At 34.1% G+C, this 15,525-nt stretch overlaps 1 protein-coding gene across 13 annotated transcripts in view; it reads left to right on the forward strand.

Moving 5' to 3' along the window:
• Positions 1 to 15,175, forward strand: part of PDS5B (PDS5 cohesin associated factor B) — a 189,252-nt gene extending 174,077 nt beyond the window's left edge. For 4 of the 13 annotated variants that reach the window (XM_016925149.4, XM_016925154.4, XM_063792465.1 and 1 more), the window contains 5 exons: positions 1,870 to 1,975; positions 7,475 to 7,914; positions 8,005 to 8,115; positions 10,549 to 10,684; positions 12,377 to 15,175. In XM_016925149.4, the coding sequence (XP_016780638.2) occupies positions 1,870 to 1,975; positions 7,475 to 7,914; positions 8,005 to 8,115; positions 10,549 to 10,684; positions 12,377 to 12,412 (829 nt within the window). In that variant the 3' untranslated portion in view covers positions 12,413 to 15,175. The remainder of the gene's footprint in view (positions 1 to 1,869; positions 1,976 to 7,474; positions 7,915 to 8,004; positions 8,116 to 10,548; positions 10,685 to 12,376) is intronic. The other 9 variants (XM_016925151.4, XM_054664881.2, XM_063792466.1 and 6 more) reach the window with 5 other exon arrangements.
• Positions 15,176 to 15,525: the final 350 nt, after the last annotated feature.

A 15,525-nucleotide genomic window follows, 5' to 3' on the forward strand; every position in this document is an offset into this window, starting at 1 on the left:
AAGATGATCTAATTCACCCAGGCAGAGAGCCTCAAAATTGTGTTTGACTCTTCCCCCCTCTATATTTGTTCAGTTGCTAAGTTTTGCTAACTTTTTTCTGTGCAATGTTTTGTACTTCTCTTTTTACTGTCATCATTTAGTTCATTTTCTTTCTTTAATTATTGTCATATTTGACTAGTTTACTTCCTTATTCCTCTCAATTGTGTATATTGTATCACTGCTAGATAATCCTTTAAAAATACTACTGTTGTGATGTTATTTCATTGCTCAGAGATCTTAATTGGCTTCCCTTGTTTGCTTTCAAGACAAGTATAATTTCACCCTCTCCTTATCATCCATTTGTTATTCAACACAAAAGTATCCTAATTTATACTTTTTCAATATAGTTTTCTTTAAACTTTCTTTCAATGTTTGACCAATCTGTTTTGTTATTTTTTTCTTCCAAATTCCGTCTGTTTAGTGGGACTGTTTGCAGGGGAATGAAGTAGGTATATTTGAGAAACCTGTTTGGTTGGAGAGTAGGAATGAGGGAAAAATTATGAGAGGAGGTTGAGAGGTAGTCTGATTATGTTTGGACTTCGTGAACCATGGTAAGGAGTTTGGATTTGATTTTAAGTGCAACTGAAAGATTTGCCAGGGAGTCTAGCAATCTCATTTGTGGTTTTAAAAAAAAATTGCCCTGATGATTTGTGCAGAATGTACTATAGAGGAGCTAGAATTGAGGTAGAAAAAGCAGTTAGGAGTCAGCGAATCATAATCTATGGCAGGGATGAAGAGGGAAGAAGATGGTATATAGTCAAATTTCAGATTTTTTTTTTAAGAGTAGTGAAATGCAGTAGTGAGAAGGGAGGAGTGAGTTAAAACAAGGAGTTTGATGTCTAACTAACTATGAGCAATCAGTTGAGAATAACTCACTACCTTTAGACCACCCTCAGATTTATTTTGATGTTAGATAGATCAGATGATCTTTCTGATGGATTAGATGTGAACAGTTAGGGAAAGGGACAATTTAAGGGTGTATCCTGGGCTTTTTACCTGAATAACTGGAGAGATGGTGGTACCGTTTACTGAGATACAGAAGCCTTGAGGAAGAACAGGCTCTGTTTGTATGTGTGTGTTTTGGGGAAGTGGGAATAAGAAGAGTGTTCAAATAACTGTTTTGGCTACATTAAAGATCAGGTGCCTATTAGAATTTCAAGTGAAGTGTTGAGTAGACAATTGGATGTGTGAGTTTAGAACTCAGCGTAGCTGGACCAGAGATTGAGATTTAGAGTTCAACAACATACAAATAGTTTTAAAAACTAGATAAAGATGAGACCACCCAGGACAGAGGCCTGGACCTTTATATGAATGCCAACTCTATGCCTGGCACTGATTTAAATGCTTGGCATACATTGGTAAGTAAAATTGATTGACACAAGATTCATGCTTATATTCTAACAGGGGAAGGCAGTCAGTACGTAATAAATGTAATAATTATAGTGTGTTAGAGGGTGTTAAATGCTACAGAGAGACGAAAAAATAGAATAGGGTAAGGAACCAGGGCAGGTTGCAGTGTAGACCAAGCTAACCTGCCAACGAGAAAAGTTTTAATTGGTTCTATGATCTGACCCCAAAATAGAATTTAGGTTTTAAAAAGACTTAGGAAAATATTAGATTTAAATTTTTGATTTTTAAAATTTTCTCACTATATTAAATTAAATGAGCTTCATTGCTTGTTGAGTTGGTACCAAATATGGTAGAATGAAACTGATTCATTTTTGAAAAGAACGAAATTTTTTCCATAAATCTGTAAAGCTACACTAGGAACAGAAAAAGCTTGTAAGGTTATTTGATTGTAATAACAATTACAAATGTCTATATTAAAAGGCTTGATAGTTCTGAAATGGATCACAGTGAAAATGAAGATTACACAATGTCTTCACCTTTGCCGGGGAAAAAAAGTGACAAGAGAGACGACTCTGATCTTGTAAGGGTGAGATATTTGCATTGATTTTATAATAATATTAATGATAATTTTACTTAGTAATGTTTACACTGAAACCAGTTAACATGACTATCAAATTTACATTTTATTTTATTTTAGTGGTTTTAACCACAAACCTGAGTTTATAATTATCCTCTATGTAATTTAAGTATATAGAATCTGTGCTTCTTATCAATGTGATAAGTAATCTCAATTGTTCAGATTTTTGGTATTAGACTTGCCAGTTGCATACTCAACTGCTTGGTTTTTGTATTGTTTTCCTCATTTGCTTGTGGTTTTGTTGTTGTTGTTGTTTTTGTTAACATAGGATATTTAGACTTAGCCTTAGAGAAGGGGAATGGAATGAGGACCCTTAACGCTTCTTTCATTTAATTTATTTCTTGAGCCTTTTACTAAATAAGCTGCTGTTAAAGGTAGAAAATGCTATAGTCCTCGTCAAGTCCTTGTTCAGTTTTTAAATCTTAATAGAAATGATAAAATGATAACTTGTATGATAGACAGTTTGTGTTGTTTTAAGACAAATTTGCTAAAGTTTTAGCATAGACACAAAATACAGTTATGTCTCCTAACACAACTCAGTGGACTTAACTGAGTTTGTTTTGACTTTACAGTTCAGCTTCAGATCATTTCCTTAATAACTAATTAGGCTATCAGAATCAATTTTCTTATCTGTATGTAAATTATGGATACTTAGCTGGTAAGCTTTATCAGAGTAAGTGACTTAGCCAAAATGAATTGTTGCTGCTGTTTCATTGTTACGACTTTTGATTATGGTTATCATAATAATAAAAGTTAAAATGTTCGAATCTACGTGATTAAGAGAGGTGAGAGGTTAACCAAGAAATAATTACTTTTACTTTCTCTAAAATATTACTGCCCATCTTCCACGAGTCCAGCATTACACATGCCAAGAAGTTTATTTTCATGTTTCTCCAATAACTTATGTTGGCAGAGTGTTTATTTCCATTTAGAAAGAATTATTCTTTTTTGTTTTGTTTTGTTTTGTTTTTTGAGACACAGTCTCACTTTGTCGCCCAGGCTGGAGTGCAGTGGCACGATCTGGGCTCACTGCAACCTCCGCTTCCCGGGTTCAGGTGATTCTCTTGCATCACCCTCCTGGGTAACTGGGACCACAGGCATGTGCCAGCATGCGTAGCCAATTTTTGTATTTTTTAAAGGCGGGGTTTCACCATGTTGGCCAGGCTGGTCTCAAACGCCTGATGTCAGGTGATCTGCCTGCCTTGGCCTCCCAAAGTGCTGGGATTACAGGCTTGAGCCATACTACCCGCTGTGAAAGAATTATTCTTAAATTTTACTGAATTCTAACTATGTATACTGTAAGTTACGATGTTTATTGGCTGTTTAAAATTTTCACATGAGCAAAATTAAGAATTGATCACTTAGCTTGGAAATAATCTTGTTATCTGGATTTACAGAAGAAAATCCTTGAATTGGAAAAGGTATTATGTCTTCTTAGTTCTCACTTACTGCAGAAATTCCTTTATTATTAATGAGAGCTGGTCACCACGTTGAAAATGCTTTAAGCAGAGAGCTCATGATGTATTTCATTTGTTGGAAAAGTCAACTAGGTTACTCATACCCACACCTATAGTGTACTACACTTATACCTTGGTGTTCCCATCCCCCAAAAGTTGGGAAACATGGTTTTTATTAATTCTTAATATTCTGTTATCCTATAAATTTTGCATCTGCTTTTACCTTTTGGGATAGTACAGAACAAAGTCTACTCTATTTTTCATAGAACTGTTTTGAATTTTTGAGCTCTTGAGATCTATTAGTATGATTGTAATGGAGGCCTTTTGCTATTTGTTGTGGCATGGATAATGTGTAATGTTAGGTCCAGTTTTAGAGGTGCTAGAAGAATCTTATTAATAAGCTAGTTTTGACTGAAGTGCCCTCAGAGAGATGAGTATTATGAGACACAAGTTGAATTTAAAGACCAGTAGATTATAATGAAAGAGCACGGTCTCATTTGCTTGTTACCAGCTTCTCATTGAAATTTCACAGCAAAGGAATTATTTTCCATATACGTTTGTATTTAAATATTTAGCTTTATAAATAAAATATTTTCCTGTCTTTTGCTTCTAACCTCAGTTTTATACTCCCTCTGTTCTTAAAACAGTGCAATGCAAAATGAAAAAGAAATGAGAAGTAGTGGTGCTTTAGGAAACTAGATTAGTATTCTCAAGAAAGTAGACATTGGGTTTTCTTTTACCACCAACCTTTTCCAAAGCTTAAAGGAAATCATCTACCTTTTTAGATCTTTGGACATCAAAAAGAATTATAGTAATTAAAATAAGAAGTGACATTTTAAATTTAGTTCTAATTTAACATTTCTTTTACCTTCTTATCTTTGAGTAACAACAGTTAATTTTTAATTTGTGCACAAAACTCTAAATAAATAAAACAAACTAAATCCAGTCATGTATAGATCTTCCCCTCTCCTTAGAATGTAAGGATAGCTTAATGTTACCAAATCTTTTACTATGATAGTATATTAAATAAACCGAAGGGAAAACCAAAAACAAAATAATTTCAGATCATGCCAATAGGACATAAATAAAACTTAAAATCCGTTCTTGACAAATAGGAACTTTTAGTAAACTAGTACCAGAAGGATACATCTTTAATGTGCTAAAAGTTTTGTCTATTTTAAATCAGTAGTCAATGCCATTCTTCCTAAAGGCAAAATACTTGAAGCATTCTTTTTAAAAATCAGGAACAAAACAAGCAACCTGCTCTCACCACTGTTTTTAAAAATTGCTCTAGAATGTTTGACCAATTGTTACTTTTGTAATCTTAGAAAAATAAAAGAAGCAGTTGAAAATCTATCCCTACCTATGTATATATTTATGTTTGTAACTAACATTACTCTGATAATTTTGGTTTGTATCAGATGTACATTTAGGGGAAAAGGGATTATTTTCTTCATCACAAGAACCAATGCAACAACAAACATAGATTGACTGATTGACAGATTCATAGATTTAAATATAACCTTTAAAAGAAATAGGGAGTACCTATATGTAGAAAATCTCAAAACTGAGATAGGGAGGACCTATATGTAGAAAATCTCAAAACTGGAAGACTTGAAGAGAGAGAAGACAGGCCATGTTCTTGTATAGGAAAAAGGAATAAAAAAGGATGAAAGTTTTTTTCAACTGAATATATAATTGCAAAATTCCAGCATGGTTTTGTTTCAAGTCTATGTGGAGGAATAAATAAATATAAAAGGAGGAGAAATAAAGGTAGGTTAAGCCCTACCAGATACATAATTATACTTAGTAAAATATTGTGCTTCTGTTATGATAGCCCAGAAATATTCTTCTTGTTCAAAACATATAAAATAAAGGAAGCACTACAAATCATTGATTCTGAAATGGTTGGATGTGTCTTTGGGAGTGGAAAATCCAGTTTAGAATCTCATCTCACATTCTGTTCTAAAACAATACACAATAATGTCTTAGTCAGCTCAAGCTGCTATTATAAAATACCACAGACTGGGTAGCTTAAACAACAGAAATGTATTTTCTTACAGTTCTGGAGGCTGGAAATACAAGATCAAGGTGCCAGCAGATTTGGTTCCTGATGAGGGCTGTCTTCCTGGGTTACAGATGCCACCTTCTCCTGTGTCCTCACATGAGAGGTGTGGGGTGGGAGGAAGAAGAAAGGCACCCAAGCTCACTGATGTTTCCTCTTATAAGGACACTAATCTCATCATGAGGGTGCCACCTCATGACCTCATCTCAACGAAATACCTCCCAAAGGCCCCATCTCCAAATACTGTCACATTGGGATTAGAGCTTCAACATACAATTTTTTTCTTTGGTGGTGGGGGCCACAATTCAGTCCAAAGCAAGCAAGAAATAACACTTAAAAGACAGGTGCAATGACACCTGTAATCCCAGCACTTTGGGAGGCCGAGGCAGGTGGATCACCTGAGTTTAGGAGTTTGAAACCAGCCTGGCCAACACGGCGAAACCCCATCTCTGCTAAAAATACAAAAATTAGCCACGCATGGTGGCACATGCCTCTAGTCCCAGCTACTCGGGAGGCTGAGGCAAGAGAATCGCTTGAACCCGGGAGGCAGAGGTTGCAGTGAGCCGAGATTGCCCCACTGCACTCCAACCTGGGTGACAGAGCGAGACTCTGTCTCAAAAAAAAAAAAAAAAAAAAAGCTGGGTGCAGTGTGGCTCATGCCTGTAATCCCAGCACTTTGGGAGGCCGAGGCGGGCGGATCACAAGGTCAGGAGATTGAGACCATCCTGGCTAACACGGTGAAACCCCGTCTCTACTAAAAAAATACAAAAAAAAAAAAAAAAAATTAGCCAGGCGTGGTTGCAGACACCTGTAGTCCCAGCTACTCGGGAGGAGGCTGAGACAGGAGAATGGCGTGAACCCGGGAGGCGGAGCTTGCAGTGAGCAGAGATGGTGCCACTGCACTCCAGCCTGGGTGACAGAGTGAGACTCCATCTCAAAAATAATAAAAGATAATATTAATAATAAAGAAATAACACTTAAAAATAAGCATAGAGGCATACACAAAAGCATAGAGGAATATAGAGAAAACCTACTAACACCGCAGTAGTCAAAGTTGACAAAGGACACAATACGAAGGATGTAATTAGGCAGTTCACACACAGGAAACTCAATTTAAAGTTAGAAAAAGTTACAGATAATTCGATAGTTTTTGTTGTTTTCAGTGATTTTTGAAAATATAAATTGCGCAGACTTTTGGAAATTAACTTTGTATTATAAGTGTTCATACATACAATTTATTCTTGGGTCTTTGGAGAATTTCTTCAGCCTTCACGCTGGTTCACATATAGATTCTCTGAATATAGACTAGGATTTTATTTTAAATGTGAAAGCCACTGGTTTTTTGTTGTTTCTGTTGTTAATCAGTTAGTTATACCTAGAAAGAAGCAGTATTTCTAATTCAGAAGTGTTTCCAAAATTTATAATAAATGATGAATATGTTTACCTTTTGTATCTTGCAACCTCCATTTGTAAAATAATAGTTCTTTTATGATGTAAGCATGTTATATAGTTAATATTTTATGTCTTACGCACTATGTGGTAAAATTAGAATTACTTAAATTGACTATCCAAACAGATACTTTAGTATAGTTGTCATTTAGGACCAAGCACTGAATTTATAATGCTCTTTTTAATGAGATAGCTCTTCACTAAAATTTATAATTTAGTAAGATACTGATTTTGAGAGGTTTCCTTTTAAGACACTCTAGCTGAAAAGTAAGAGTGCAAATGTACCCTTTTATCCCAGATAAGTTTTTAAAATTAAAAACTATAATAAAAGCAAATACAGTTCTGGTGTATTTAAGAGCTGTATATTTTAGGTACATATTTAGGACAACATTAGATAACAGATTTTTTTGTTTCATTCCTCAAAATATGTATACTCACAATTTCATAACCATAAATTGTGATTTTTTTTTTCCCTAGTCTGAATTGGAGAAGCCTAGAGGCCGGAAAAAAACGCCCGTCACAGAACAGGAGGAGAAATTAGGTATGGATGACTTGACTAAGTTGGTACAGGAACAGAAACCTAAAGGCAGTCAGCGAAGTCGGAAAAGAGGCCATACGGCTTCAGAATCTGATGAACAGCAGTGGCCTGAGGAAAAGAGGCTCAAAGAAGATATATTAGAAAATGAAGATGAACAGAATAGTCCGCCAAAAAAGGGTAAGAGAGGCCGACCACCAAAACCTCTTGGTGGAGGTACACCAAAAGAAGAGCCAACAATGAAAACTTCTAAAAAAGGAAGCAAAAAAAAATCTGGACCTCCAGCACCAGAGGAGGAGGAAGAAGAAGAAAGACAAAGTGGAAATACGGAACAGAAGTCCAAAAGCAAACAGCACCGAGTGTCAAGGAGAGCACAGCAGAGGTAAGCATGTGTAACTCTGAACTGCATCTGTTTCGTTACTATATTATAAATCATAATTTGATGCTATCCACATTTGGGTCTTCCCCAAAGCAGAGCAGAATCTCCTGAATCTAGTGCAATTGAATCCACACAGTCCACACCACAGAAAGGACGAGGAAGACCATCAAAAACGCCATCACCATCACAACCAAAAAAAAATGTGTAAGTTGTAAATATTACATTTCAAACCAATTTCAAATTATTTTGCAAAAGTTCCTAAATTTGTAAACATACATATTGCTGTATTTAAATTCCATATATTTAGCCCCATTACACTAGGTAAGATAAAATTTTTATAAACTTACCTTAGTGATTGATATCTCAATAAACTATCTTGTACATTTTTACAGGTGCAGGCAAATCTTTATAAATGAATACCAAATATTATATTATTTCCTATACAGACTTTATGATATCTAAAGAAATGATAAGGTATTTTTAAATAATCACCACACATTGACCAGGTTGCCTTGTCATTCCACACTACAATTTTTTTTTAAATGTTTCTCATTAGCACCTTTTCCTTTAAAAAAAGGAAAACAGGTCTTATGCTTCTGCTTTTATTCTTTGAACTTGTAGTAGGAAAGTAACAGGTACCATTTTTTAAAAATTATATCCATAGAAATTATCACATGTTGGTCTCAAGCGTTTGATATCTTGGTTTTGTTTGTTTTCTAACCCAGTTCATTTATCTATATCAACATGTATATAGTTTTAGATGTTCACACGAACACATTTATAAGAGAGGTACAGTAAGAATCTGTACCCCAAATTTTAGTGTCACCAGAGTATCACTGCTGTAATTTGTAGATCTGACAGTATTTTTTCTCCTCAGTTATGTGAGTGGAAATAGAGTAGCATGTCTTCTATTAGTCGGAAATTTAGCACTTTTTCTGAGAGTAATCCCACCCATACATAATTACATCAGTGGCTCGACTTTTCAGAGTTGCCAATGTACTGTCATTAAATACTCAATTATCTTAGAGATTTTCCTATTCCTGTGTATTCCACAGGAAGAGGAAAAGTTGCCTGGGTGTCTAGCCAGTACTTCATGCCATCTTCCATGTAATTTTTCTATCAGGTTAAAAGTAAAGGTAAGTACATTTTTGTGGCAGCTTTATAAATGTGTTTGGATTCAACCAAATCACTATTTCTAAACAAAGGATTCTTAAGGAATCCTTTATTTAATAAAATACACATGAATGATGTAACAAGGAAATAACAAACCTCATAATTTTAGTTTGTTTTTATTTGGACATCATAAAATTCAGGGTTTAAATGATTATTGTGCTCTCCTAAAATTACACAAGTCCTATGAATGTTCTAAACCAAACAAGTATTTCTTAAAAAAAAAAAAAAATTGATATGGAAGAAGATTCTGTAGTCTGTCTTGGAAGCCTATCTTCCTTTCACTGGGAAGCTCTTTCTAGAGCTAGTATACTAACATATGTTAGGATTTGTTTCTTTTTCTTGTTCTGACCTCAGTGAAATTGAAAAAGATTGTCATTATGTTTCATGTTATTTGTATAGTTTCATTAATCTCAAAAAACCAAACCAAGTAAAAAAATTGTTTGGTTCGAGCATGAGTTAAAAAAATACATATTTTGGATTGCTTATAGAAGTGATAAGTTATGTTTCTAATTTTAAAAAATAAATATTTATCAAGAGGGATCCATTTGATTAGATGGTTCTATTACATATTTTTTGATGCCTCCTGTGTTTCAGAGAGTACTAGGTGCTAGGGACACAAAACAGACGTGGTACTTGTTTTCATGGGCTCGTGGTTCTTGTTTTCCACCATCTAATGGAGTGAGGAAGTTTTTTCTTTAAAAGTAACAATGAGTTGATATCTTGAGAATAGTAGGGGCTAGACAGGCAGAGAACAGGTGGCATGAACACTATATTTGAAGTTTCTGAAGTGAAAAATAACTTGGCAAAATCAGAAAGCTAAAGGAAGGCAAGGGTTTGTTGGATTGTAGTTGTGGGGAGTTGGGGAGCAGAAAGAGATGAGAGTGGTGGACAGGTAGGCAAGGACCATCTACTGTTCCTTGTATACTGTGTTAAGGAGGTTTACAAAATTATTCTCAGCTCAGTAGGGAGCAGTAACATCATCTGTTCTTGTACTTTTAAAAGATAACTTTGTAAAGAGAAGAGGCAAGAGATGGGAATGGTTTGAATTAGGAGGTAGCAATGGAGATGTGGAGAGAAGTGAACGGATTTGAGATCTCCGTAAGAATCTGTAAGGCCAGACAAAGACAGGTACACTATATTCAAAGCAGAATTCCTTTCTGCTTTGAGCAGCTCAGTGGACATAGATGCCTTTTACTGTGTTAGGAAAGATGAAAGGAAGAGCAGACTTTTAGGTTATGGTATGTTCTCAGTCACTTTTTTTTGTTGTTACTTGGTAGATAATATGTAACATTCTATGATTAAATGCTGGTTTAGGATTCAGAATATTAAAGAAATGTTCTTGTCTCATAAAGTAACTGAGGGTAAACATGATATGACGATGAAATACTTGAAACATTTCTTCTAACGAGGTAATCTACTGAAAGATTGGAACGTTCATTGTGTTTTACATGTGTTTTACTCTAGCCGTGTAGGACGCTCCAAACAAGCAGCTACTAAGGAAAATGATTCAAGTGAAGAAGTAGATGTGTTTCAGGGTAGCTCTCCTGTCGATGATATTCCACAGGAAGAAACAGAGGAGGAGGAGGTTTCTACAGTAAATGTATGTGTTCAAAGTTTCTGTGAGTGGTGTGGGATATAAAAAGAGTTAGTAAATGTTTGGTTAGATCATTTAGTACTTGTTTAGTATTTATATGTATTACTTCATTAGTTTATAGCATCATTTTATCTACCAGGTTGGATAATGGAGAACATCTTTTATGGAAACCCGAAACTAAGCAAATAGGTGTAGCTTAATGAGAATGTAAATGTCAAGTCTGAACTGAATGTACAGCATTCTAATATTGACACTTTAAGCATGTAAGTTGTACCTTGATTTTAGGGCACTGATACCCATTAAGTATACTGTTGTTTATATTTTACAACTCTCCGTTTAGTATTTCTATTTGGGTTTCATTACAGAAATTAGAAGTTAGTTACACAGAATAAAATCAGCCTTTGGAATTGAAGTTTGAGCTGAATGAGAATTCATAAAATTGGTAATACATACTTATTTTGCAAAAGTAGGTATGTGTTACTTCCTGACTTTTTTGTTTTTGAGACAGAGTCTCACTCTGTCGCCCAGGCTGGAGTATAGTGGCGCACGATCTGGGCTCAGCGCAACCTCCGCCTCCCAGATTCAAGCAATTCTCCTGCCTCAGCTTCCCAAGTAGCTGAGATTACAGGCCAATGCCACTATGCCCGACTAGTTTTTGTATTTTTAGTGCAGACAGGGTTTTACCATGTTGGTCAGGCTGGTCTCGAACTCTTGACCTCAAGTGATCTGCCTGCTTTGGCCTCCAAAGTGGTGGGATTACAGGCATCAGCCACTGCACCCGGCCCTTCTTGACTTTTAAAGTAATAAATAAATAACTTTACCAGTTAATACAACTCAGATATTTCTCTTAGGAAAAAACATAATACATTTAAGTAGAAGCTCTTCTCCCATCTTTGTTTGAGAAACCCAAGCTCTATAATCAAGTCTCAGAATTGGTCTCTGCTGTTCTGTCCTATTTAATGGAATCAGAACTCCTATCTGTACCAGGATTCATTTTTGTGAATAAGTGAGTTAAGTACACAGGAAAATATGCTTAATTGTGGCCTCAAATTAGTTTGGCTTGTTTCTTAAAGGGTTTTGGGGAGGACATCAAAGTAAGTCTGAAGAGTCAATAACGATTGATGTCTTCATCAGAGAAAAACTACATGTAAATTAAAACCCTCTTTTATATTCCTATTGTTAATATTGACATTTTTTGAACTGAAGTTTTATGCTTTCATTAGTGCTTGCCAGCAAATGATAATATGTTTGAATTTTAAGTTATTTTACTGTATTGATAATTGTTAAGATCCAAACTCAGTAACTACTTTCCCAGAAAGATAATGTAAGTTCATAAATGTGAAATGTTTTCATTTACCACAGGAAACATAAGTAGAAAGATGATTAATCTGTTTGAGTTATTTTTCTTGCTGTAGACATTGACTTCTGTTCATTTCTCTTTAAAATTATTAGATAGAAAAGTAAAATAATTTTTTTCTTTCACTGTTCTGGGGAAGTCTGTGAGCCTGTAAGGGTTCAAATGTTATAGAGGTCTAAATATGTGATGCCAGGGCAGAAAGTAAGGATAAGAAGTTTCAGGGAAAGGAAAGCAAAGAAAATCAGGAACAAATGAGAATAAAGATTAGTTAAAAATGATTACTGCATATCTTATGCACATATACCCGTTTTAATTAAGCATCTGGTGACTTTCCTTTTAAGGTACGGCGGCGAAGTGCTAAAAGGGAACGGCGATGAACAAATGTAATTAATAACTTTCTCTGTGAAAGCTTTGGAAAAATCTTTTTTTTTTTTTTTTTGTCAAGCTTGAGGCTGAATAAAGCCTTTGATGCACAAAATGGGACTGCTGAAGAGTGGACAGTTGGACCTTACTTTGGTGACCCCATACATTTGTGGTCACATGCTTTAGCCATACGCATGGTAACATTGACTATGGAGTCTTGTGAAAGTGTAATGTGCGATGGCTATGTAGACATAAAGAAGAAACTTGTAAATATCTTTTTTCTTTTTTTTAATGTTTCTGATTTCTGAAGTGCTTGTATAGCTTTTATCTGCGGCTTTAAACTGACAGTACCCGACTGTTTATTGGATCTATTGATTTGAAAAGAATTTGTTAGGATAGATCTTAAGCAGTAATCTGTCAGTGTTTGTATTTGTATTCTCTGCAATTTTACTGTGAAAAAAAATTTGTTTTCAACAATTGGTGTCATTTTCTTGATGTCACTATTTGTTGGAGAGTTAAATGGTCTCTTCCCTTTGTGTATCTTACCTAGTGTTTACTCCTGGGCACCCTTAATCTTCAGAGGTGCTAAATTGTCTGCCATTACACCAGAAGGATGCCTCTGATAGGAGGACAACCATGCAAATTGTGAAATAGTCCTGAAGTTCTTGGATTACTTTACACCTCAGTATTGATTTGTCCCAGAATTTTCTGGCCTTTCATGGCAATGAAAATTTTAAGAAGAAAGATTTAAAGTATTTTAATTTTAAAGAGTGTGTTATAAAATAATGTACTGAATTCTTTATCCCACTTTATCATCCTTTCAGTTTTTATTAATCTACTGTATCAATAAAATTCTGTAATTTGAATGAGTTTTTAATAGTCTAGAATGTTATTGTGTATAGATATTTCCTCTTGAACATTATGTTCAGAAAATGCAAATTACACTATAATATAAAACCTGATATATACACATTAGAAATATTCCAGTTCTCCGTAACAGTGTAAAGTTAATCAGAAAGAAAAAATTTTATTGATGCAGTGTGTCTTTATAAAGCTGTTCTTGAAAGCCAAGTGTTTTGTATTTTATAGTGAGTTGCATGTTTATGAAAAAAAGTGCTGAAAATGGGATGTGCTGTTTTCTGTAAATTCATATTTAGCCATAGTATATGATAGATTGCCCCATAACATAGTTTTTCATCAAGAGTTTATTATTGTACTTTATTTTGGAGCCAAAAAATTGATTCTGGGGGGTGGGGGCAGCGTAGAAGTGGTATATCCAAGTATATCAGCTACCGTAGTTGTCACAGTCTTGTGAACTTTGAATGAAATTCCACTTTGTCCAGATTGGGAGAAGTGGAAATTTATTTGGATTTAGAGCAGGTCTTTTTTTTTCTTCATTGTAATCTGCAAAATGTAGAAATAAATTACTTAAGGCAGTATCCTTTATACAGTTGTATAAACTGTATTTTGAACCAAAACATATAGGTTACTACTTAATGCTTACCTAATTTCATTTTAGTATTTTAGGTGCTGTTATGTTTTTTCATGGTTAACACCAGAGGGGGAAAAATCATATTCTAACTTATTAAATTTATCACATTGAATAGTGGAACATTTTCATATGATACACCATTATGTTTAAGATATATTTCCAAGATTGGTTATAATAGATGGGGCATATAATAAAGAAGCTACTATTTTGGAAAATGACATTTTACTATTTGCCAATGTATATTGCAATTGATGTGATTATTTTTCTTTTAAAGATTTGTTTGTGTTTATGAAACAGCCATTTATTTTTTAAAAAGTGTTTTGAATTGTGTCTTAATCTCTCCATATTTAACTATTCTTCATTTACAACAATACTGACACCAGTAATTATGAGAGGCTGTCATATATCAAAGCAGCTCAGGTGGGATCAACATACATTGGTTTTGAAATGTTTCCTTAGCTCGGTTCTCCCAAACACATAATTTCTGTTTCAGCAGTACAAAGGCATGTTTTAAAATCTATAACATGAAGAATAAGGAATAGCTTTGTATTTTTGTCATTGATTAAATTGCACCAGAAATGTTTATGGAAATATTAAGAACATTTTATAAAACATACGAAAAAATGATTGTGAAGGATTTTTATTTGCATGATTATAGTTAAGCAAATTTCATTTCACATTTTTGTAATGCTGTACAGCAGTTCACAAAAAAATGTTCATTGTAGATTTTGTTATGTTCAATGCCGATGAGTCTGTAATTTTACGACCTGTCTGTTCTTTTTTTGGGTGGATTACGATGTAAATTTTTCTTTTCTTTTCTTTCTTTCTTTTTTTTTTTTTTTGTAGAAAAATAGGTGCAATAATGATCAAAGTTTTGATGTCTTGAGTCTCCATCTTAGGGGATTATCTTACGTTTAAGCTTAACATTTCATGTAGTAAGATTTGGAGAGCCACATACTTTACAGTAAAATTAAGTGTGTATAAAACATTAATTGCTAACAATTGTTAGCAAACTATTTCAGTGATAATGTTCATTTTGAAAATATGTACTGTATAACATTAAGAAAATATTTAACTCCCTGTAACAAGTTCCATTATGAAAATCTTATTCCTCAGTGAGGTTATCTTGCTGTACTCTGTAGCAAATTTGTTTAATCTACATTATAATAAAATTTCTTGCTGCAGTGCAACAGGAGGCTTTTTCAGTGATCTCCACTGTATATGTAAATTACAAATGTGGCTGTAAAACTTATTCCAGGTATTAAAGGTTAAATTGCTTTCTATATCTTCTTATAACTTGTAAGTCTGATTTTTAAGATTTCCTTTTGTCCACTTGTAAGAATGTCAGGAATTTAAGAATTTGTTTAAATTAGGCATATCTCTGCCACCACATAGTATTATGTCACCATAATGAACAATTGCTATTTAAATAGATAACCAATTTTCAGACACATTTTTGGATTTCTGTGAAGTTGAATAAACATAAAAGCTAATACAGTTGTATTATTTTGTTTATGTAAATCAACATACATATTTAAATACTAAATGGAGAAAGGCACATTTGATGATTTTTAATTTTGGAGCCTTTGTTTCATGAAGTGGAAACACGTCTCAGTAACTTTTCCCAAACCTTTT

This window comes from Pan troglodytes, chromosome 14 (assembly GCF_028858775.2).
Source record: "Pan troglodytes isolate AG18354 chromosome 14, NHGRI_mPanTro3-v2.0_pri, whole genome shotgun sequence".
Classification (NCBI taxonomy): Eukaryota; Metazoa; Chordata; class Mammalia; order Primates; family Hominidae; genus Pan; species Pan troglodytes.